This window comes from Coregonus clupeaformis, chromosome 26 (assembly GCF_020615455.1).
Source record: "Coregonus clupeaformis isolate EN_2021a chromosome 26, ASM2061545v1, whole genome shotgun sequence".
Lineage (NCBI taxonomy): Eukaryota > Metazoa > Chordata > Actinopteri > Salmoniformes > Salmonidae > Coregonus > Coregonus clupeaformis.
The window spans coordinates 39,275,052-39,297,510 of NC_059217.1; the positions used below are offsets into that span (position 1 = coordinate 39,275,052).

General features: G+C 44.8%; 3 protein-coding genes across 3 annotated transcripts; 1 reads left to right on the forward strand and 2 right to left on the reverse strand.

Annotated features, from left to right (window-relative positions):
* Positions 1-2,312: 2,312 nt before the first annotated feature.
* Positions 2,313-10,771, reverse strand: LOC121539961 (protein phosphatase 1 regulatory subunit 3A-like). Its single transcript, XM_041848610.2, has 4 exons — positions 9,940-10,771; positions 9,566-9,618; positions 9,337-9,425; positions 2,313-2,400 (listed from the first exon to the last, which is right to left on the reverse strand). The coding sequence occupies exons 1-4, from the start codon at positions 10,725-10,727 to the stop codon at positions 2,365-2,367; spliced, it is 966 nt and encodes a 321-aa protein (XP_041704544.2). The 5' UTR covers positions 10,728-10,771; the 3' UTR covers positions 2,313-2,364.
* Positions 10,772-14,192: 3,421 nt separating this feature from the next.
* ticam1 (toll-like receptor adaptor molecule 1) lies at positions 14,193-17,563 on the reverse strand. Its single transcript, XM_041849521.2, has 2 exons — positions 17,273-17,563; positions 14,193-16,784 (listed from the first exon to the last, which is right to left on the reverse strand). The coding sequence occupies exon 2, from the start codon at positions 16,635-16,637 to the stop codon at positions 14,634-14,636; it is 2,004 nt and encodes a 667-aa protein (XP_041705455.1). The 5' UTR covers positions 16,638-16,784; positions 17,273-17,563; the 3' UTR covers positions 14,193-14,633.
* Positions 17,564-18,166: 603 nt separating this feature from the next.
* On the forward strand, positions 18,167-20,584 carry bet1l (Bet1 golgi vesicular membrane trafficking protein-like). The gene is made up of 4 exons (XM_041849522.1): positions 18,167-18,321; positions 18,617-18,702; positions 18,918-18,974; positions 19,112-20,584. The coding sequence occupies exons 1-4, from the start codon at positions 18,303-18,305 to the stop codon at positions 19,277-19,279; spliced, it is 330 nt and encodes a 109-aa protein (XP_041705456.1). The 5' UTR covers positions 18,167-18,302; the 3' UTR covers positions 19,280-20,584.
* Positions 20,585-22,459: the final 1,875 nt, after the last annotated feature.

Genomic DNA, 22,459 nt, shown 5'->3' on the forward strand with positions numbered 1-22,459 from the left:
CCTCCTCCTCCCCCTCCTTCTCTTCCTCTACAATCTCCTCCTCCTCCTCCTCCTCCTCCTTCTCCTCCTCTAAAATCTCCTCCTCCTCCTCCTCCTCCTCCTCTTCCTCTACAATCTCGTCCTCCTCCCACTCTATTCACTTAACATCCTCCTCCTCCTCTTCTTCAACTACCACCTCCTCCATTTCTTTCTCCATTTCCCCCTCTCCCTTCACCACCTCCTCCTCTTCCTCCACCATTCCTTCTATCTTTTCCTGTATCATAATTGCTTCTTTCTCCTTCTCCACCTCTTCTACCAACTCCTCCTTGGTCACCTCCTTCCCAACTTCCTCCTCTGTTTCCTCCACCTCCCCTACCGCCTCCAACTCCTTTGTCCCAACCACCATCTCCTCTTCCACAACTACTTCCTCTTCTTCTATTTCCCATTCGCCCTCCTCCACATATTCCCCCATCATGTCCTCCTCTTCCTCTTCCACAGTCCCCTCCCAGTCTTTTTCTATTCGATTTGTCTTTAGCAATGGTTGTCCATCACTTGTGTCTATCTCCTTCTCTGTAGGAACTAAAAACGTCTTCTTGTTCATCATTACCGGTTCATCTTCCTTATTTATATCTTCTTCTTTGAACTTTGAGACCTTGTCAGTGTCTTTATCATAATCATACCTCACATAGTTTGACATTTCTCCATCTCCATCACTATAATACTAATTGTCAATAGAATGCCAGTTTTCTTTATTGCATAAGGTGTTTGACACTTCAAATGATAGTTCATTCTTCACTTGATCTGTTTGTTTTCTCATCAATTTCTCCAATGATGTCCATTCCTTAATGACAATGTAATCATATTTCAACGCTGTCCCACTGGTTTCTTCCTCCAGTGTGTCCGTACAGGGGACAGCAAAGTTTCGGTGCTCAGTGGTGAGCTTTTCCTCTGTCTCTGTTGTTGAAGTGAAAACCTTTAGGTCAGCATCCACAGGCTCTAGCATGGCTATAGGTGTGTCTGCTATTTCTGTGAATGTGCCAGTTGACCATTCATCTGTGTTGGCTGAGAGCGGGTTCTCCATTTCATCTGACTCATCAGGTCTCTCATATCCACAACTGGCCCCCTGCAGAGTCATCTCAGCAGAGACATGCTTTGACCCCATTTCAGTTTGTGACTGTAGGAGACTGCCTTGTGTTTGTGAAAGTGCTGTGTCTACTGGAGTTTGTATTTGTGAAAGTGTTGTGTCTAGTGGAGTTTGTGAAAGTGTTGCTTCTAGTGGAGTTTGTGAAAGTGTTGCTTCTAGTGGAGATTGTGAAAGTATTGTGTATGGTAATGATTTTTGTGTTTGTGAAAGTGTTGTGTTTGGTAATGGGTTTGTGAAAGTGTTGTATTTGGTAATGGGGTTTGTGAAAGTGTTGTGTTTGGTAATGGGGTTTGTGAAAGTTTTGTGTTTGGTAATGGGGTTTGTGTTTTGAGAGCAGCAGCAGTGTTCAAGGCAGTGTTAGTCCTGAGAAGACCTCCTGCCTCTTCTGACAGAAGTTTAGGTTCAGACTCTTTTTCTGTCCTTAATCCAGAGCTGAAGTGTTCTGGGTTTGATTTAAGAGACCCCTGTTGATCTACAGGCTTGTCTTCAGGTGTTCCACGAGTATCAGTTGAAACACAGGAGTGAGTTTCTGCTTCCTCTGTGGATGGGTAACTCTGGGCTGTGTAGACTGTTCAATCCCCTTCATGCAATCGCCCACTTGTTTGATTCCCTCTATGGGTTAAACTCTGACTCCTACTCTCCACTCTACCAAATACCTGACAGTATAGTGGGGCCACAACATTACCAAACGTAAAGCTATTGGTCTGGCTGCCTGGTACTGGGCCTGCTATGCTGTTATCCAACCTGACAGTGCTATCTGAATATGTTATGTCTGTGCTGATGGCAGATCCACCCTTCTCCGTTTCCATCTGCATCAGAGCACTTCCCTCCACTTTGGAAACAGACGTATCACCATTTTGGCTCAGAGCAGCGGGTTGATCAGTTGAATCTGACTTGCTGCTGGGGATCAGAGAGGCCTGTTTCCCTCTCAGCTCTGATGGGGCTGATCGGAACGTTGAGTCTATTTTCTCAGGTTTCAGTGACTCCTCCCAAGACGTGCTGTCCTGGACACCAGGAGACAGTTTGCACGTAGACAGAGAATCTGTCGCCTGCAGCCCAAACTCTTTCCTGACCTGTGTTGGCAGTGGTTGTACCTCATGCCCATTTGAAAGCTTTTCCTGTGGGAATGTGCTTTCCTGTGGGATCGGTGATGGTTCCACTGCTCCCTTCTCTTTCTCTTGGGTCTCATCCTCTCTCTGGGTGAAGTAGTCCCACACCTTTGCCAATCGTGCTGCCTTTCGTCATTTGTTTCTGCTGGAGTTCCGGCTGCCCTCAACCTGTCAAACAACAAGAAGGATAGATTCAGTTAATCTTTCTCACCCAATGCCTCCTCAATTGTTAGGCTAGTTTGGGGAGGATGACATTTAGAGAGGCACGTTCAGATTAAATATTGCTCATGACCAAGCCAAAACATATTTATATACAGTACCAGTCAAAAGTTTGGACACACCTACTCATTCAAGGGTTTTTCTTTATGTTTACTATTCTTTACATTGTAGAATAATAGTGAAGACATCCAAACTGAAAATAAATTAACATAATCTCCACGCAGGGAGGACAAATCCCGCTCACCAGTCGATGACACCAAACATAGAACAAACACGCACACAACGGGAGCCAGAGGGTTAAATAGGGAACAAAACCATGAACATAATGGGAACCAGGTGTGTACAATAAAACAAGTGGAACACAGAAACATAGATCGGTGGCAGCTAGTACTCCGGTGACGACGAACGCCGAAGCCTGCCCGAGCAAGGAGGAGGGGCAGCCTCGGCTGAATTTGTGACAGTACCCCCCCCTTGACACGCGGCTCCAGCCGTGCGCCGACACCGGCCTCGGGGACGGCCAGGAGGACGCGGAGCAGGGCGAGTCGGATGACGACGGTGGAAATCCCTCAACATGGAGGGATCGAGGATGTCCCTCCTAGGGACCCAGCACCGTTCCTCCGGACCGTACCCCTCCCACTCCACGAGATACTGTAGGCCCCCCACCCGACGCCTCGAATCCAGGATGGAACAGACCGAGTACGCCGGTGCCCCCTCGATGTCCAGTGGGGGCGGAGGAACCTCCCATACCTCAGACTCCTGGAGTGGACCAGCTACCACTGGCCTGAGGAGAGACACATGGAACGAGGGGTTAATACGGTAATCAGGAGGAAGCTGTAACCTATAACAAACCTCGTTCAATCTCCTCAGGACTTTAAATGGCCCCACAAACTGCCGACCCAGCTTCCGGCAGGGCAGGCGAAGGGACATGTTTCGGGTCGAGAGCCAGACCCGGTCCCCTGGTGCATACACCGGGGCCTCACTGTGGTGGCAGTCGGCGCTCGCCTTCTGTCGCCTGATAGCCCGTTGCAGGCGTACATGGGCAGCGTTCCAGGTCTCCTCCGAGCGCCAAAACCATTCATCCACCGCAGGTGCCTCGATCTGGCTTTGATGCCATGGTGCCAGGACCGGCTGATAACCTAATACACACTGAAATGGAGAAAGGTTAGTAGAGGAGTGGCGGAGGGAGTTTTGGGCCATCTCTTCCCAGGGGATGAAAACCGACCACTCCCCCGGCCGGTCCTGGCAATAGGACTGCAGAAACCTACCCACATCCTGGTTTTCTCTCTCCACCTGCCCATTACTCTCGGGGTGAAACCCTGAGGTCAAGCTGACCAAGACCCCCAGACGTTCCATGAACGCCCTCCAGACCCTTGAGGTGAACTGGGAACCCCGATCAGACACTATATCCTCAGGTACCCCGTAGTGCCAGAAGACGTGTGTAAATAGGGCACTGAGCAGGAGGAAACATAAACCCTCACGTCCTTAGCTAAAGTGGGCCACTAGTACTTCCCAGTGCACTGTCCGACCGATGCCAGGATGACCAGAGGAGGGTGACGTGTGAGTCCAATAGATCAATCGATCGCGGACATCTAACGGAACGTACATACGACCCTCTGGACACTGGGGGGAGTGGGCTCCTTACGTAACACCCGCTCGATGTCCGCGTCAACCTCCCATACCACCGGTGCCACCAGACAGGAAGCCGGAAGTATGGGAGTGGGCTCCATGGACCTCTCCTCTGTGTCATACAGCCGGGACAGAGCGTCTGCCTTGGCGTTCTGGGAACCTGGTCTGTAAGAAAGGGTGAACACAAAACAGGTGAAAAACATAGCCCACCTTGCCCTGGCGAGGGTTCAGTCTCCCCGCCATCCGGATGTACTCCAGAATGCGGTGGTCAGTCAAAATGAGGAAAGGGTGTTTAGCCCCCTCAAGCCAATGCCTCCACGCTTTCAGAGTCTTGACAACAGCTAACAAGCTCCCGGTCCCCCACATCATAGTTGCGCTCTGCCAGGCTGAGCTTCTTCGAAAAGAAAGCACAGGGGCGGAGCTTTGGTGGCGTACCCGAGCGCTGAGACAGTACAGCTCCTATCCCAGCCTCGGACGCGTCCACCTCTACTGTGAATATCAAGGAGGGATCCGGATGAGCCAGCACAGGAGCCGAGGTAAACAGCTCCTTCAGGTGACCAAAAGCCCTGTCCGCCTCAGCTGACCACTGCAGTCGCACCGGTCCCCCCTTCAGCAAGGAGGTAATGGGAGCCACTATCTGACCAAAGCCCCGGTTAAACCTCTGGTAGTAGTTGGCAAACCCTAAGAATCGCTGCACCTCCTTAACCGTGGTTGGAGTCTGCCAATTACGCACAGCCGAAATGCGGTCATTCTCCATCTCCACCCCTGACGCGGACAGGTTGTGCCCTAGGAAGGAGACGGACTGTTGAAAGAACAGACATTTCTCCGCCTTGACGTAGAGGTCATGTTCCTACAGTCGACCAAGCACCTTGCGTACCAGGGACACATGCTCGGCTCGTGTAGCGGAGTATATGAGAATGTAATTTATATACACCACTACACCCTGTCCGTGCAGGTCCCTGAAAATCTCATCGACAAAGGATTGGAAGACTGATGGAGCATTCATCAACCCGTACGGCATGACGAGGTACTCATAGTGCCCAGATGTGGTACTAAATGCCGTCTTCCACTCATCCCCCTCCCGGATACGCACCAGGTTGTACACGCTCCTGAGATCCAATTTGGTGAAGAAGCACGCCCCGTGCAATGACTCCGTCACACTAGCAATGATAACTGTCCTTATCAGTGATCTGATTGAGACCGCGGTAGTCAATGCACTGGCGTAAACCTCCATCCTTCTTCTTCACAAAAAAGAAACTTGAGGAGGCAGGTGAAGTGGAAGGCGGAATGTATCCCTGTCCCAGAGATTTGGAGACATATGTTTCCATAGCAGCCGTCTCCTCCTGTGACAGAGGATAGACGTGACTCCGGGGAAGTACAGCGCCTACCTGGAGATTTATCGCACAATCCCCCAGTCGATGGGGTGGTAATTGAGTCGCCTTCTTTTTACAGAAGGCGAGAGCCAAATCGGCATATTCGGGGGGAATGTGCATAGTGGAGACCTGGTTTGGACTTTCCACCGTAGTTGCACCTATGGAAACACCTACACACCTCCCCGAGCACTGACGTGACCATCCCTTGAGAGCTCTCTGTTGCCATGAAATAGTGGGGTCATGAGAGGTTAACCAGGGAAGCCCCAACACCACTGGAAACGCAGGAGAATCGATCAGAAAGAGACTAATTCTCTCCTCATGACCCTCCTGCGTTTTCATCCAGAGTGGAGCTGTGACCTCCCTAATCAGGCCTGACCCTAAAGGGCGACTATCTAAGGCATGTACAGGGAAGGGCACATCAACAGGAACAATAGGAATCCCTAATATATGGGCAAATATACGATCAATAAAGTTCCCAGCTGCGCCTGAATCTACGAGAGCATTATGCTGGGAATGCGGGGAAAACTCAGGAAATTATATGTCAATACACATGTGCGCAACAGGGAGCTCTGGGTGAGTCGGGTGCCTACTCACCTGGGAAGGTCCACCAGTGCTCTGCCTGCTGCCTCGACTCCCTGAGGACCCTCCCCAGCACCGACCAGCAGTGTGTCCTCTGCGGCCACAGTTGGTGCAGGAAACGGCCCCCCTTCCGGTCTCCCTGAGAGCAGCACCTCCGAGCTCCATCGGTGTAGGGTCGAAGGTGCTGGGGGATGGAATGGACGGACCCCGATCCGGACGTCCGCGGGTGGCCAACAGGTTATCCAGCCTTATCGACAAATCCACCAGCTGGTCCAGGTTAAGGGTGGTGTCCCTGCAGGCCAGCTCCCGACGAACGTCCTCCCGTAGGCTGCATCGGTAGTGGTCAATCAGGGCCCTCTCATTCCATCCCGCGCTGGCTGCCAGGGTCCTGAAGTCCAGTGCGAAGTCCTGAGCGCTCCTCTTCCCCTGTCTGAGGTGGAACAGACGTTCCCCCGCCGCTCTCCCCTCCGGTGGATGATCAAATACCGCCCGGAAGCGGCGGGTGAAATCTTCATAGCGCACAGACGCCGCGTCTATTCCTCCCCACTCGGCATTGGCCCACTCGAGCGCTCTCCCTGACAGACAGGAGATGAGGGCGAACACGCTCTCGTATCCCAAGGGAGCCGGGTGGATGGTCGCCAGGTAGAGCTCTACATGGAGCAGAAAACCCTGGCACCCGGCAGCTGTACCATCATATGCCCTCGGGAGCGAGAGCCGAATCCCACTGGACCCAGGTGACGAAGGGGTGGACAGCGGTGTGGGTTGCAGTGTAGTTGAAGGAGGTGTAGGAAAACCCCCTCTCTCCCATCACTCCATAGTGTTCAACACGCGATCCATGGCTGTGCCGAGAGTCTGTATCATGGTTGCTTGCTGCTGGACGTGTTCATCCACTGATCCTGAAGGAATGAATGTACCTGCTGACTCCATATTAGGTGTGTGTTTCTGTCAGGTGTCAGTGTGTAGCGGTAGGACGGAGTCAGGCGCAGGACACAGAGCTAGTAGACAACGTACTTTACTTGTGAAAATAAATGAACATAATCTCCACGCAGGGAGGACAAATCTCGCTCACCAGTCGATGACACCAAACATAGAACAAACACGCACACAACACAATGGGAGCCAGAGAATTAAATAGGGAACAAAATCATGAACATAATGGGAACCAGGTGTGTACAATAAAGACAAAACAAGTAGAACACAGAAACATAGATCGGTGGCAGCTAGTACTCCGGTGACGACGAACGCCGAAGACTGCCCGAGCAAGGAGGAGGGGCAGCCTCGGCTGAATTCGTGACAGCCTTAGACCGCTGCGCCACTCGGGAGCCCATATGGAATCATGTAGTAACCAAAAAAGTGTTAAACAAATCAAAATATAATTTAAATTTGAGATTCTTCAAATAGCCACCCTTTGACTTGATGACAGCTTTGCACACTCTTGGCATTCTCTCAACCAGATTCACCTGGAATGCTTTTCCAACAGTCTTGAAGGTGTTCCCACATATGCTGAGCACTTGTTGGCTGCTTTTCCTTCACTCTGCTGTCCGACTCATCCCAAACCATCTTAATTGGGTTGAGGTCGGGGGATTGGGAAGGCCAGGTCATCTGATGCAGCACTCCATCACTCTCCTTCTTGGTCAAATAGCCCTTACACGGCCTGGAGGTGTGTTGGGTCATTGTCCTGTTGAAAAACAAATGATAGTCCCACTAAGCGCAAACCAGATGGGATGGCGTATCGCTGCAGAATGCTGTGGTAGCCATGCTGGTTAAGTGTGCCTTGAATTCTAAAGAAATCACAGACAGTGTCACCAGCAAAGCACCCCCACACCATAACACCTCCTTCTCCATTCTTAACGGTGGGAACTACACATGCGGAGATCATCCGTTGATGTAACTGTTACTTGAACTCTGTGAAGCATTTATTTGGGCTGCAATTACCGAGGCTGGTAACTCTAATGAACTTATCCTCTGCAGCAGAGGTAACTCTGGGTCTTCCATTCCTGTGGTGGTCCTCATGAGAGCCAGTTTCATTATAGCACTTAATGGTTTTTGCGACTGCACTTGAAAAAACTTTCAAAGTTCTTGAGATTTTCAGTATTGTCTGACCTTCATGTCTTAAAGTAATGATGGACTGTCATTTCTCTTTGCATATTTGAGCTGTTCTTGCCATAATATGGACTTGGTCTTTTACCAAATAGGGCTATCTTCTGTATACCACCCCTACCTTGTCACGACACAACTGATTGGCAACCGCATTAAGAAGGAAATAAATTCCACAAATTAACTTTCAACAAGGCACATCTGTTAATTGAAATGCATTCCACGTGACTACCTCATGAAGCTGGTTGAGAGAATGCCAAGAGTGTGCAAAGCTGTCATCAAGGCAAAGGGTGGCTATTTGAAGAATCTCAAATGTAAAATATATTTTGATTTGTTCAACACTTTTTTGGTTACTACATGATTCCATATGTGTTATTTCATAGTTTTGATGTCTTCACTAATATTCTACAATGTAAAAAATAGTAAAAATAAAGAAAAACCCTTGAATGAGTAGATATGTCCAAACCTTTGACTGGTAGTGTACATTTAATCTTGGCACCCCGAACCAAATCTCACATGAGCGCTGGCCTCTGGCCAGTAACATTATAATGTGTTTGTTTGTCACGACTCATGAGAGACTAATATACATTTAAAGAGAGCGTGTTACCAATGCAATGTATAGCTCAGTCACTCATGTGACCATGTAAGACCTCTCTTAGCTCCTGTAATGCAACATGTATAAATACTTAGCATTTAACTCCTTCAGGAGGACACAAACTGTATGTCCTCAAGTGTCATAAAGATGCAACTAGTACAGAATGTTAAAGTAATGACCCTCAGGGCTCAGACAGCAGCAATCACATGACATATTGAGAAAGAGCAACAGGGTTCACAGTCTCTTGTTTCTGAGGTCACCCCAAACTGTTTAAGCCTAACCATTTTACCATGCTATTTACTGTATATTTAAAAAGTAACTCAATTAAACCCTGTTCAAACCTTTAATTCCACTAAATGAAAACCCCATTGAAGGCCACAATAACAAGAAAATCACTATTATTCTTTATTTAATTTTTTTATCTGACCTTTATTTTAATAAGGAGTCACATCGAGACCCCGGTCTCCTTTTCAAGCCCTGCAAAGGCCCATTTGAAAAAGTTACGTAAAAGTTATGTAAATCTATGTATCACAAAGGCTTATGTTGTAAATAAACACTGGATAAATGACACATCTGTAGATGTTCCGAAATCCAAATGCCACAGGTGTTACTCACCAGTAATTTCTGACGATCATCTTGGAGTGCTCCTGACTGAGACTCAGAAGTGTTCACACTAGCCATCTTTCCTCCACGGTTGTGTACATCTAGAGAGGAAAAATCATAATTGACATTAGCTAATGATTTATTCTAATTGGTTTTAGTTAATGACTTTATCTAATTGATTTTATCCGCTGTATGTCTGAGTCATTTGACTTTTTAATGATTTAGTACAATTAATGATTACCTGAAGATTCAGCATTGGTTGACGACCAGTTTTCGTCACAGGGAAACTCATGACTGTAAATAAATTAAATGAAAGCTCGGGCAAAAAGACCCCAACAACAATTGTCCAACATTTACTGTAATATCATCATTTTGCAATAAACTGTCAGTTGGTTTATCTTTAGGAAGTAAAACAAATTTGGTAAAAGGGTGTATTTTGAGGTGAGGCATTATCAATATGAAAGCATCATAGCTGTCACATGACTGGACCACTAGACTGGACCACACATAACACAAATAACCCCTCTATTAATTTGATAAAAAGTACTAGCATTCAATCATTCCATCAATCGACACTCAAAACAAACCTGTTTCGATTGATCTGACTATCCTCACCTGATGTCTTTCAGGATGCTTTTCCTGCACCCACTTTTGTCTTTTTGTGGTTTTTCTTTCGGCTCTTTGATTTTCTGGTGACAAAACATCACATAGTTCTGGTCACTATTGTTGGCCCAGAAAGTCCCAACAGGGGTCTCATACCGGAGACAGAAGTCCACTCTGGCCCCCTTTTCCCCGAAGGGAGGCACCAGGGTGAGCTTGAATGAGAAGCAGTCAGTGTCTCCATCGCTGGACCCCGGTATGTACTCTGCCAGCAGGTCAAAGTGCGTGGCCCAGGCGTCCAGAGAGGTGCGGATGTACACCATCTTATCAAAGGAGACATTGAAAACGCGGACCACCCCCCTCAGTATTGTAGTCTGGTGGAGTAAGTCAATACTTTCCAGCTCTAGCTTCTGCTCCTGAACTCTCAGGACCATGGCGTCTTGGGATGGTGGAGGAGTGTATAACGAGGACAAGTAGTATTCCTTTACCTCTTTCTCTCCCTCCAGGGCATTGAAGTTCAACGGGATTGTTATGTCCCACGAGTCAAACTCTTTCACTTTCACCAGGTTTAGGCCGAGGGCGTCCGCAAAGGACACCCTCCGGGAGTTGGACGGGGTCAGCTCGAGCACACAGTCCTTTAAGTCATTGGCGCTCCTTCTCCGTGGGAGAGGAGAGGACTTGGTCCTGATGCCACCGATCACCTCTGCGTCGTTCGCCTCGTCCCCATCCCAGGTGATGAGCCCTGGGACACCCAGGAGGCTGCTGACCCCAGTGGGTCTTGGTTCGACCGCAGCAGGCTCCATTGGGCTGTCTAGTGACAGAGTGAAGGGGAATCGCAGAGCCGAGTTCTCTGCTTTTCTCTGGCAACTGACATTCAACATGCTGTGAATAAACATATGGATTCGAGTTACAGATGACATTGTAGCAAGGGCCAGCACTATAAATAGGTCAGAAGGGACTTCAACTATGCAGTGTGGGCTCAGGAGAATACTGAGAACATATCATCTCAATGCCTCTTCTTTGAGACACTACTTCGCAACAATGATATACATAGCAATACATTGGGATATTTGATTCGAACTATTTGATTCCAACTAATCTCGGCATCCAGAACCAGATCTCACGTGTGTGCTGTCACAAAAGACTATATTCGAACCAAAACAATGTTTTCTATGATAGTTTGTTGTCTCCTATGTGGAAAGTAATGTTATTCAACTTCTCCTAATAAGGGTTGAAGGGTTAATCATGTAATAAATACTGGATAAAACATGTTTGTTTTGAAGATGATACTCCTTGTATAGACACTTCAGGTTAACTGCCAACAAGCCCCAAAATGTTTCAAATATTAAAAGCCTTTTTTTTCTCTCATAATGTCCAAAACTCGGCACTCTGCAGAACATTACATACTTTGCTTTATAAGAAATAACATTCTTTAAGGGTTAACCCCATTGTTCAACTCAAAATGGCAAACAATGACCACATAAAATCTTATCAGAATTCACTATGTACAGTTTCCTATTTGATGATGAATGTTTCATCAGAGTGTACTTTTATCTGTGAGAATGTGGCATGCCCAACCCAAATCATGCAGGGACTGAATGTGGTTAAGAAGAAAGGAGCTATAAAAGAGTCAAACCGGTCAAACCATCACAAGAAAGACAAGTAGCCTACAGCAGAAATGCCATTCTACTAATACCAGACAGCATGTAGGAATGCTCTCTAAAGACACTCAGCATTTGTGCTGCAAAGCTGACAACTGAAATTCACGACAGACAGAGAGATATGAACACAGAGAAAGAGAAGTTAGAAGTACAGCCAGTAGAAGGGATGTTCAGAGAGGTAAAGGCAGGTGGAGTCATTTCCAAGGAGACAGAGATGGAAGAGCTGGGGTCAGGGTCAGGCAGAGATGGAGAAACTCTTCCAGTAAAGAGTGAGGTCCTCAAGACAGACCTCAGCACTGTTTGCGAGGACATCCCCACAGAAACATCCAGTCTGCCGGGTGATATTCAGTCCAAGCCCTCAGACAGCAACAAAACTTGTGAGGGAGAGGACACAATACACAGAGATCCGGATCCCTCTACAAAGCCCTCGCTCTCCTACGTCGCCCTGATCGCCAAAGTCATCCTCTCCTCCTCCTCTTTGAAGCTCAACCTAGCCTCTATCTACAGGGCCATGGAGGAGTGGTTCCCCTACTTCAGGGCCCGGGGGTCGGGAGGTCAGGGCCAGGGCTGGAGGAACAGCGTGAGGCACAACCTGTCCTTGAACGAATGCTTTGTGAAGGTAAAGTATACTGAACAAAAATATAAACGCAACATGCAACAATTTCAGTTCATATAAGGAAATGCGTCAATTGAAATAAATTCATTAGGCCTTAATCTATGGATTTCATGACTGGGCAGGGGCGCAGCAATGGGTGGGCCTAGGAGGGTATAGGCCAACCCACTTGGGTGCTAGGCCCACCCACTGGGAGCCAGGCTCAGCCAATCAGAATGAGTTTTTCCCCACAAAAGGGCATTATTACAGACAGAAATACTCCTCAGTTTCATCAGCTGTCTGGGTGGCTGGTCTCAGACGATCCCGCAGGTGAAGAAGCCGGATGTCGAGATCCTGGGCTGGCCTGGTTACACGTGGTCTGTGGTTGTGAGGTCGGTTGGACGTACTGCCAAATTCTCTAAAATTATGTTGGAGGCAGCTTATGGTAGAGAAATTAACATTCAATTCTCTGGCAACAGCTCTGGTGGATGTTCCCTCAAAACTTGAGACATCTGTGGCATTGTGTTGTGTGACAAAACTGCACATTTTAGAGTGGCCTTTTATTGTTACCAGCACAAGATGCACCTGTGTAATGATCATGCTGTTTAATCAGCTTCTTGATATGCCAAACCTGTCAGGTAGATGGATTATTTTGGCAAAGAAGAAATGCTCACTAACAGGGATGTAAACAAATTTCTGCACAAAATTTGACATAAATAAGCTTTTTGTGCATATGGAACATTTCTGGGATCTTTTATTTCAGCTCATGAAACATGGGACCAACACTTTACATGTTGCGTTTGTATTTGTGTTCAGTATAAAAGGACCACAATGGAAATAAGTAATTGTGTTGTCCTTGATAGTTTTTTTTTAAAAGTAGGTATTGGCTGTATAGCCTATGTATTTTTTTTAATTACAGTCAAAAAAATTCAATCAAACTATAAATCAAGGTGGGCCGCTGCGAGGACGGGAAGGGCCACCATTGGGGCATCCACCCAGCCCACCTGGGAAACTTCCTGCTGGGGGACTTCAGGCAGCACAGGAAGGCCAGGAGGAGCAGGCACCAGAGGGCGCTGGAGGCCGGGTACAGTATGGCTGGCTCTCTGGGCTGGTGCTGGACAGAGCTAGGCTGCAGCCATTGGGAGAGGCACTGTGGGAGTAGAAGTGGGCTGCATGGATCCTTGGGCTGGATGAAGTTACAGTACCCTCCACAGGAACCAAGAGGTTATTATGACTCTACTGGGTCTGTGGACTGGACTTCGCCTTTCTATCACTCACAGAGGCTCCATGGAGGTGGAGTGGGATCTCTGGGACCTTATTACTCAATCGAGAGGTTCCTGGACTCTTATGACAGACCTGTGGGACCGGCGAGATGGTGCTATGATCGGCCCATGAAACCCACAAGGAGACTGCATAGCTGGGACATACATGGCCCAAATCAGGTGTGCATGACCCGGGTAAAGGAGTCATGTAACAGTATGTTAGTGAAACCGCACCCCCTCTACTCCCTGCCGGGCTGCCAGTGGAGGTCCCCAGTCTTCAAGGACATTATATTCCCTTAGCCAGTTAAAAATAAATGTATTTTACCGACCTGTTTTAAAGGATATTACAATCAGAAAACCAGATCTGGGGGAAAATACTGATACATGACTGACTACATTGATCTTCTCATTGTTTATTTTGCTATCCCATATACTAAATGTTTTTAAATAGGCACATGTTTTACCCATGCACATTCACTGATATTTCTACAAAATCTAAATGTATCTACATCTTTGTTGTTTGTATTTTTTGCACATATTATTTTATATAAAATGTTATGTACCTCTAGACTATTGATTGAATAAAATGTAATCAAGCTTGAATTCCTTTATGCTGCTCTATTGTTGAACCATATGTAGTAGGCCTTGTTAAGTTAAACACAGTATCAACAAATAGGTTCAAGTAAAAAGAGCCTTACGTATTTAATGCATATCGGAAGTAATTGAACACAATGAACAAAAAAAACACTGATAGAATTTTAAAAGGGAAACAATTATATTACACCAATGAAATCCAAACAAACTTCTCATTTTTCATCTAATCTGATTACCTATTCACCAGTTTGCACCAATCCTCTCATTCTCTGTGCACCTGAGACTGAGACTGCACCATTGTCTCCAGATGTTTTTAATTACAGCTTTTGCAAGCGATGACAGTTGATTCAAAATGAGAACATTCTCTTAAATGGTACAGGGCATCGGAAATACAATGTTTAAGCAATCAACTAATGTAACATTGAACTATGATCATATTCAATGTAAAAACACCATCAATACACAAAATGGTCTTCAAGAAGAAAATAAACAGGATTTCTATTCCAAAAGTGGAATATACCCCTAAATGATTACTCCAGAATAACTAGCTTTCACAAGATCACATTTAACCCTCCTCTCCTTTATTACATCATATCCCATTTAGAACCTGTCATCTTCATCCCCACTGCTGTCCCCACCTTGTCTGACAGTCATTTTAGAGTCATTCCCAAACATGATATAGCGAGCATTCTGAATGTGGATGTTTCCTGATGGGTGACTCCACCCATCTTGCTGTGGTGTCACTGACATATTGGACACATTTACAGGCATACTTCCTAAAAATGGAGCAGTAAAGTGAGGCATTGCGGGAGTCGAGGGTTGATTGGCAAGTTGTTGTTGCAACAAATATCTCTGCATTTTTTCATTCTCTAGCCTTTTCGTCTCCTGACATTCACGAATGAAATCCATTTGAAGCTTTTCCTCTAGTCGTAGTCTCTCCTGTCTCCTAACCTGCGCCTTCACTGCCTGCTCGCTCAACCACACCGTCCTCTGTTGAGCAATCTTTGCTGGAGCCATGGCCCTTTTTGCCTTTTTCTCAAAGGCATTACCTTCCTCTAACGGAATAAAGATCCTCAGAACTTTGGGCATGTTCTCTCGGGGCATACGGTTCTCCTGTGGCAGAAAAGGGATGACAGTGTTGTACTTGTGCCGGTTCTCAATGGCATTCATGAGCGCAGAACTGGTTTCTACCTCCAGCAGACGGGTGTTGAAGTTGCGAGTAAGCATCAGGATAGTGAAGGCTGAATTGTTGATGGCATCCTCCACACACATGAGGGTGTTCCTGCCTGGGACGGCAAATTCCTGAGAGAAGGTTGCTCCTTCACCTACAACTATAGCCTCTAGTTTCTCTTTAAACTTCTCAGCCATATCCTTGTCCTCTGCTGCATGCAAGATGACAAAGGAGAAAAACGCTTCCTCCTCCTCCTCCATCTTCTGATTTGGTGTTTTCAATGGAACACTTGCTGACACTGGTTCAGTGGTAGTCGGATGAGAAGTTGGCCTATTGGTGTTTGAGGTAGGCACAAGGTTATTTTTTGGACATGGTTCGGAATGTGCGTTTGGACTCTCAGGGTTATCAAACTTAGTGTGAGCTGGAGTAAAAGAGAAAGGAGAAAGGGGTGAAACTCTCACCTCCTCTGACCCTGTTCTGTGTTCGCGAGACACTGCAACACTTGTAACTCTGTCCATTTCTCCTTTAACAGGCTCAGGCACATTTTGTGTGGGTGGTGTATCCCGAGAAGTAACCCTGGAAAAGTATTTAAATGCACCTTCGTCTCCTGTATTTGTACCACAATTTGGAACAGGTGATTGCACAGGCTCCAAATTCATTGGAGGAGGAGGCTGGGAAGGGATGTTGCTTGTTTTAAAGCCAACCGTTTCGGATACACTGATCTCCAAGTGAGTAGGGTAGGAACATATGGAGGTGTCGTCCCGTAGGGAGGACGGCGGACTGTGACCACTTCCTGTCTGATTGGGAAAGCCTGATTTTTGTAAAGCTGTGCTCCCTTGGTCCAGTGGGGGGATGGAGCAAAGTCCTGATGAGGAGTCCTTAGGGAAACACTTCCCCCTAACTGTGTCCTCAATCTGAGGCCCGCAGACCCGTTTGGCTTCCTCTCTCAGCTGCATCTGTATGTATTCTGATTCAGAACTCTCTTCACCACTGTTATTGTGCTTGCATGTGGCTAGAGCCGTCTGGTAAGCCAAATCCCTCAGAGATGAGTCACACAACCTCTCCTCAGCCAACACCTTGAAAATCCTCGCTAGGTCTGCTAAGGTGCCAACGGTAGAGTCTTGGAAAGGAACAATGCTCACTGTTAAGTCCTCCAACTTGACTCCACACATTCTCACCTTTTCAACCAGATGGTTAGCAATGATGTTGTTGTCTCCCAAAGCCTGGAGCTTGTCCAGTGCCTCTGACCGCTTCCCGAGGCTGATGAGAGACATGGCATGTACCAGCTCCTCAGCCAGGCTGCCACCCAACTTGAAAGTCAGGCTTAGCTGTCTCTCATATGGGACCTTAGAGAGGATCTTAAAGGCATCCACTAACCCAGTCCCTCCTCTGGGCTCATCTTCTGCATGAGCTTCCCTGTCCATCTCTGACATCCCTTTCTGATGATATGATATCCTTAACTAATGTATTTGAATTCAGATCAACATTGTTTTGCCGGTTACTTCATCCCTTATGGTGTGTAGACTGCATCATATCTTTGCTTCATCAACTTTATTCTGCATAAGAAACTGACAGGTAAACTGAAATGTAGAGAGACAAACATGTGAGTAAACTGGAAACATTAAAAAAATACTACTGTTAAATATTTCACAAAACACATAATACAAATATTGATAAATCAAATGACAAAAAACATTGGGCTTTGTAACTAGATACTTCTGCAACGCTTTTTTATGCCATAGGTTTATTTAGAATGTATCTATTATAAAAGTCCCCAAGAGCATCAATATTCATCAATGTCCATTCTACTCACACTAAATAAGACAAAGCTGCAACACTGCTTATTATTTTAACTTTGCCTAATCCTAGGTGCTGCTGTAAATGTAGGCCTACTACTACTAGGCCGCCTACCTGGGCGCATCAATTTATCTCTGTAAGAAATGGCAACGTCAGCGATCAATATAATGACGAAAGTGGCCTAATTATAGGCCTACAACACCATCATATAATCCATGCTGAAGAAGTACTAACACCTGCGACTACAGTCATTCCGTAAAACATCACTTACCGACAAGAGAAAGAGTCACAACAAATCCACCAGGTCACACATGATGTGATATAAATCGCGTTTACATTCCCGGATGTGTATTACGTTCAGTGGTTTTGTCTAGACAAGATACAGCTTTTGTCAAAATCGACTTTTTTTTAAAGATTAGGATCGGGGTTAGATAGCCTCGTTCAAGTATCGAGATCACGTTCTGTCTTTATACGACGCGAACCAAATAAATGCTTTTTATTTCTGGGGTGTAGCTATTCGTTACGCTGATTCATTTGCAAAACGTTTCGTCTGTTGCAATTTTTGCAACAGAAACAGTTTACTCCAAGCGGAAAACGCAAACGAGAGTTTCTATTGGACAAATTCAGGTAGGTCCCTCCCTGTTTTGTTCAGTGTTCTCTGTTTACTTCCGTTTGGTTCTTAAACGGTAAACGGTTTCCGTAATGAATACACCCCTGGTCTCAACCAACCTACAGCAGAGAGGAAGAGGAAAAGAGTCTCAACTCAACTGTGTCTCCCTCAAGCAAGGAGTTTTTGTATGGAGGTCAATGACATTGTCAAATTTGGTCAACAAAGCAATGAATGGCTTATTTGCTATATGAGGTTTATTTGATCAAATATAAGTTTCGTAATGCTTAAGTTGTTACGAGTTTACTGATATAAGTAGGACACGTGACATCCCGGCAACTTTGAGAAAAAATACTTTATATTGGAGTTGTCTCGAGATGGCTATGCATATTTATGTCATGAGGCTAATAGCATAGCATTGCTCTCCATTGAATACATGCGGTGACGTCACAACAACCCTAATCGAATATTCAAAAATAGATTACAATAATGATATGTCTCCACCAATCCAAAGAAAGGCGGGAGCTAGAAAGCCCGCTGGTCTACTTTGTGGACAACGACTCCCATTGTTAGGGCGGTGAGACGTGTATCTTGTCAGTATATACATAATCTTTCCCCTACAGTCATTGCAACCTACCATAGCTCAGTGGTCTCAACGGGCTTCCGTAAATTTGCTGAAACGTCAACAATCAAGATGGCGGACTGGAATCGAGGTAATTTGCTATGTGACACGTCTTCATTATAAACATTGTTGACCCATATTCTTAAACGAACATTTTTACGGACTAATCGTTTTGGAAGAATTGTATGTAGATTGCTTTTTATGTGTCTAACCCAGTGTGAATTGTAGATTGTCAAAGTACAGATTGTCGAGCTAGCTGTCTCTGGTCGTAGTTATCTAGTAAATGTGTTAGCTAGTTAGCATAACGTTAGTTTTTTTTACGTGATCTATCTTGCTCGTATGTACATATCTGTCCTATTATTCACTCCCTATGCTTGTCATAATAGGACAAGGTGCTGTTGACGATATGTTGGACGCGGAAAACAAGCTTCTGGCTGACAATTTGGCCTCCAAAGTTTCCAGATTGAAATCGGTATGTGTGACCACTGACCAGTTACATCTACCAGTATGCTACCAACAACTTGCAAATAAAGTAGCAGGCATAGCTAGTATTATTGTAAAAGTTAGCTGCTAATTTTAACTTATTTGATTTACTTTGTTTTTATTATAATTTTTTAACTTTTTGAAAAAAAACTTGTATTAAATTTAGCTGCTGACTTTTCATCCTAATTCTGTGTCACCTTAAAGCTTGCCTACGACATTGACAAAGAAGCTGAAGACCAGAATTCATATTTGGATGGCATGGTAAGTATTGAGCAAGGCCAGGGTAATCTGAATGTAGCAGGTGGCTGTCTGGGGCTGGGCGGTATAGTTCTGCATCTAACGAGTTTCCTGATGTATGTAGTAAGTTCATCAATCCACTCTTCCTTTTCTGTTTCTAGGATTCCAATTTTCTGAGTGCTACAGGACTGTTGACTGGCAGTGTGAAGAGGTTCTCTGGCATGGTGCGATCTGGAAGAGACAATCGCAAAATCCTCTGCTATGTCTCAGTAGGACTGGTCTTCATCTTCTTCCTGCTCTACTATCTAATCTACAGGGTCCAGAACTGAAGAGATTTAACAAGAATGGAACTTTATTTGTGGCTTCAGGTGTGGCTGGCTACTTTCCTCTGTTATACCAAGAAAGACCAAATATAAACTTTTATTGTGAAGATTTTGGATAGGAAATCATCTCCCCCTCCAATTCTCTATATAATAATGTCTTCTGCTCGAAATAAGAAATACAGTATGTGCAGATTTGTGTATATAATTTATGTCTCAGTTATATGAGAACTGTCATTGTACATACATTATTTAAGAAACCAGTCATGTAAACGCTGAACATTGCTCTACCCCAAAAATGACTCATTCTTACCAGGATGCAGTTGAATGCAGGATACACCTTTATTTACATTGATAAATAGCCCTAAAGAGTATTGGCAGTATGTCAAAGAATGCACCAGTGCCCTTTTCACATTACTGATCCAAGACGGGCAGTATTGACCATAGGTACAATAAGAGATTGTCCTCGGTTTTGGCTTATTTATGTGTTTTGTAATAGTAGTTTAAAGACATGCTCTGGTACTTTGGCGATTAGTAAGTATTTTTTTAACCTCCCGCTTTGGGCTGGATGTGTCAATGTGTAGTTCATACATGCAGAATTACTGTCTTACCTCAATTAGCCATGAAATCCCGAGTTTGAAAGCAACTTTTTTCTGGAAACTGTGACGTAGTGCGCAATTTTCCGGGACCACTTTTGGCTCGTGAGCGCTACTTTCAGAACTACTGGCTAGAAAGTATACAAAAGTACCGTATAATCTCTAAGACAATGACCAACTTTAGCATACTTGAATCTTATTCTGTGATTTTAAGTTTTCAATACCCGATGACTTTCAATTATGTTTCAGAAAAACAAGAACAAACTTAAATCTAATTTACAAACCAAGTAACTGTTTTGGTTTTCAGATTTACAGTGCTTTAGCATTGGACTAATATGTCTATAAGTGTGAGTAATAATATACATTTTCAGCAGCTGGCATGTAATTAACCTTTCTTGCTTTTCCAAAACAACTACTTAACAACATGATTATTTTTTACCTGTCAGTTGTATTAATCCTTGTAATGTATGTGTAATAAGCATTGTGACACTACAGTCGACTCCGGATAAGTGAGAACTCCACAGGTTCCAATTCAAATACTTAACTTTTCATGCTGTGGATATCTGAAAGCTCTCATGTACTTAATGTAGTCCTGAACCAATTAAACCATTTCACTTATCAGGAGTCGACTAGTTTACAGATGGTAGATGGTTGACTTTACAGAGATGGCAAGACATTTTAATTTAGTTTAAGGATATTAAATGAGATTTTGAAGAAATCTGTTGAGCAAATGTATTTCTTACAATCAACCACTATCCAGATCTGAATGATCCAATTAGTCCATGAGCCAGACTACCAAATTTGGGCCGTCGATGTCTTATAGTGATATATATTTTTTAAAGGTCCATGTCCGTGGAGTTGGGAAATGTGTGATAGCAGTGCAGCAATGGTGGCTTTCTATTTGTTATCACTCTTTTATTCATCCCTCCATCACATTCATTTTTCCCATAGGGATTTTACCCACTGAAAAACAATGTCAGTATATGTAAGAGTTTTGCTTCCATCCCTCTCCTCGCCCCCAACCTGGGCTTGAACCAGGGACCCTCTGCACACATCGACAAGTCACCCTCGATGTGATGAGGTGGTGTGGAAGGAGTCAGGCGCAGGAGGGTAAATCACAGAAACACAGGCTTTACTCCGAAAAATACAGGTTTACGCAGAAATGCGTCAAACACACTCCAGGGCACAAAACAGGCGCACTGGAAAATACAAGGCACACGGGAAATCTCCCGTCGATACAAAATACATGAGCACGCAGCGGTTGCAGAGCAAGGGAAACAACTACTTCATGGTCTCAGAGCGAGTAACGTTACCGATTGAAACGCTACTAGCACGCACCGCTAACTAGCTAGCCATTTCACACCGGTTACATATACATCAAGTTATTGCTTTTAATCATTAGAAAGCTTATATTCACAACTATCCATCAGACACATTTTAGGAAATGAGCAGGACAGTCTAGGGTACATATCAGAATTACCTGTATTAATGGCTTTAAAAAGGAAACTGATACATTAAAAAGTTAGTTTGACAAGTGGTTCTGAAAGGTCATAAAATCACCTTTCAAATGATATAGCACCAGCTACAACTATTGTTAAAAGCTGGAAGCTTAGCCATAGAAGTCCATGTAATAGGGCAGCTATATTTATAGATTCTAACTTTGATAGGCACCAAATTGCACACACACAGCTAGAACACAGTTTTAAAAAGATTTGTAGGTACAGGGCCATCACATAATTTACACATTAACCCCACAGAAGCCTTTTTCCAATATGACCACCAAACAACTCAATGGGGTCTTATTGGACCATACCTGTTTGAAATACAGTATTATTGTAGTATGCCCAGAAATTAATTATATTATGATATTATAATTATATTAATTATTACATTTGCATTTACATCATTTAGCAGACGCTCTTATCCAGAGCGACTTACAAATTGGTGCATTCAACTTATGGTAGCCAGTGGGACAACCACCATTTTTGTATTTTTTATTGTTTATTTATTATTATAATTTTTTTAATGGGGGGTGGGGGAAGAAGGATTACTTGATACTATTCCAGGTATTCCTTAAAGAGGTAGGGTTTCAAGTGTCTCCGGAAGGTGGTCAGTGACTCCGCTGTCGTGGGGGAGCTTGTTCCACCATTGGGGTGCCAGAGCAGCGAATAGCTTTGACTGGGCTGAGCGGGAACTGTGCTTCCGTAGAGGTAGGGGAGCTAGCAGGCCAGAGGTGGATTATATTATATTAAACTGTTCATAGTGATGTAGAATACACAACCACATGAGCCAGGTGTGCCATATATAAAGATGTTAAATTATTCACAGAATTGTTAAAAATGTGCCCAAAAGGCTGTCTGAATGGCTGATTTCAGAAGATATTATGGTCACTAGTTGCAATATTTCATCTTCAAATATGTAAAATGGATATGTACATGTGAATAGTCATGGATATGAGCTGATTAAAATGATATACAGTACCAGTCAAAAGTTTGGACACATCTACTCATTCCAGGGTTTTTCTTTATTTTTACTATTTTCTACATTCTAGAATAATAGTGAAGACATCAAAACTATGAAATAACACATATGG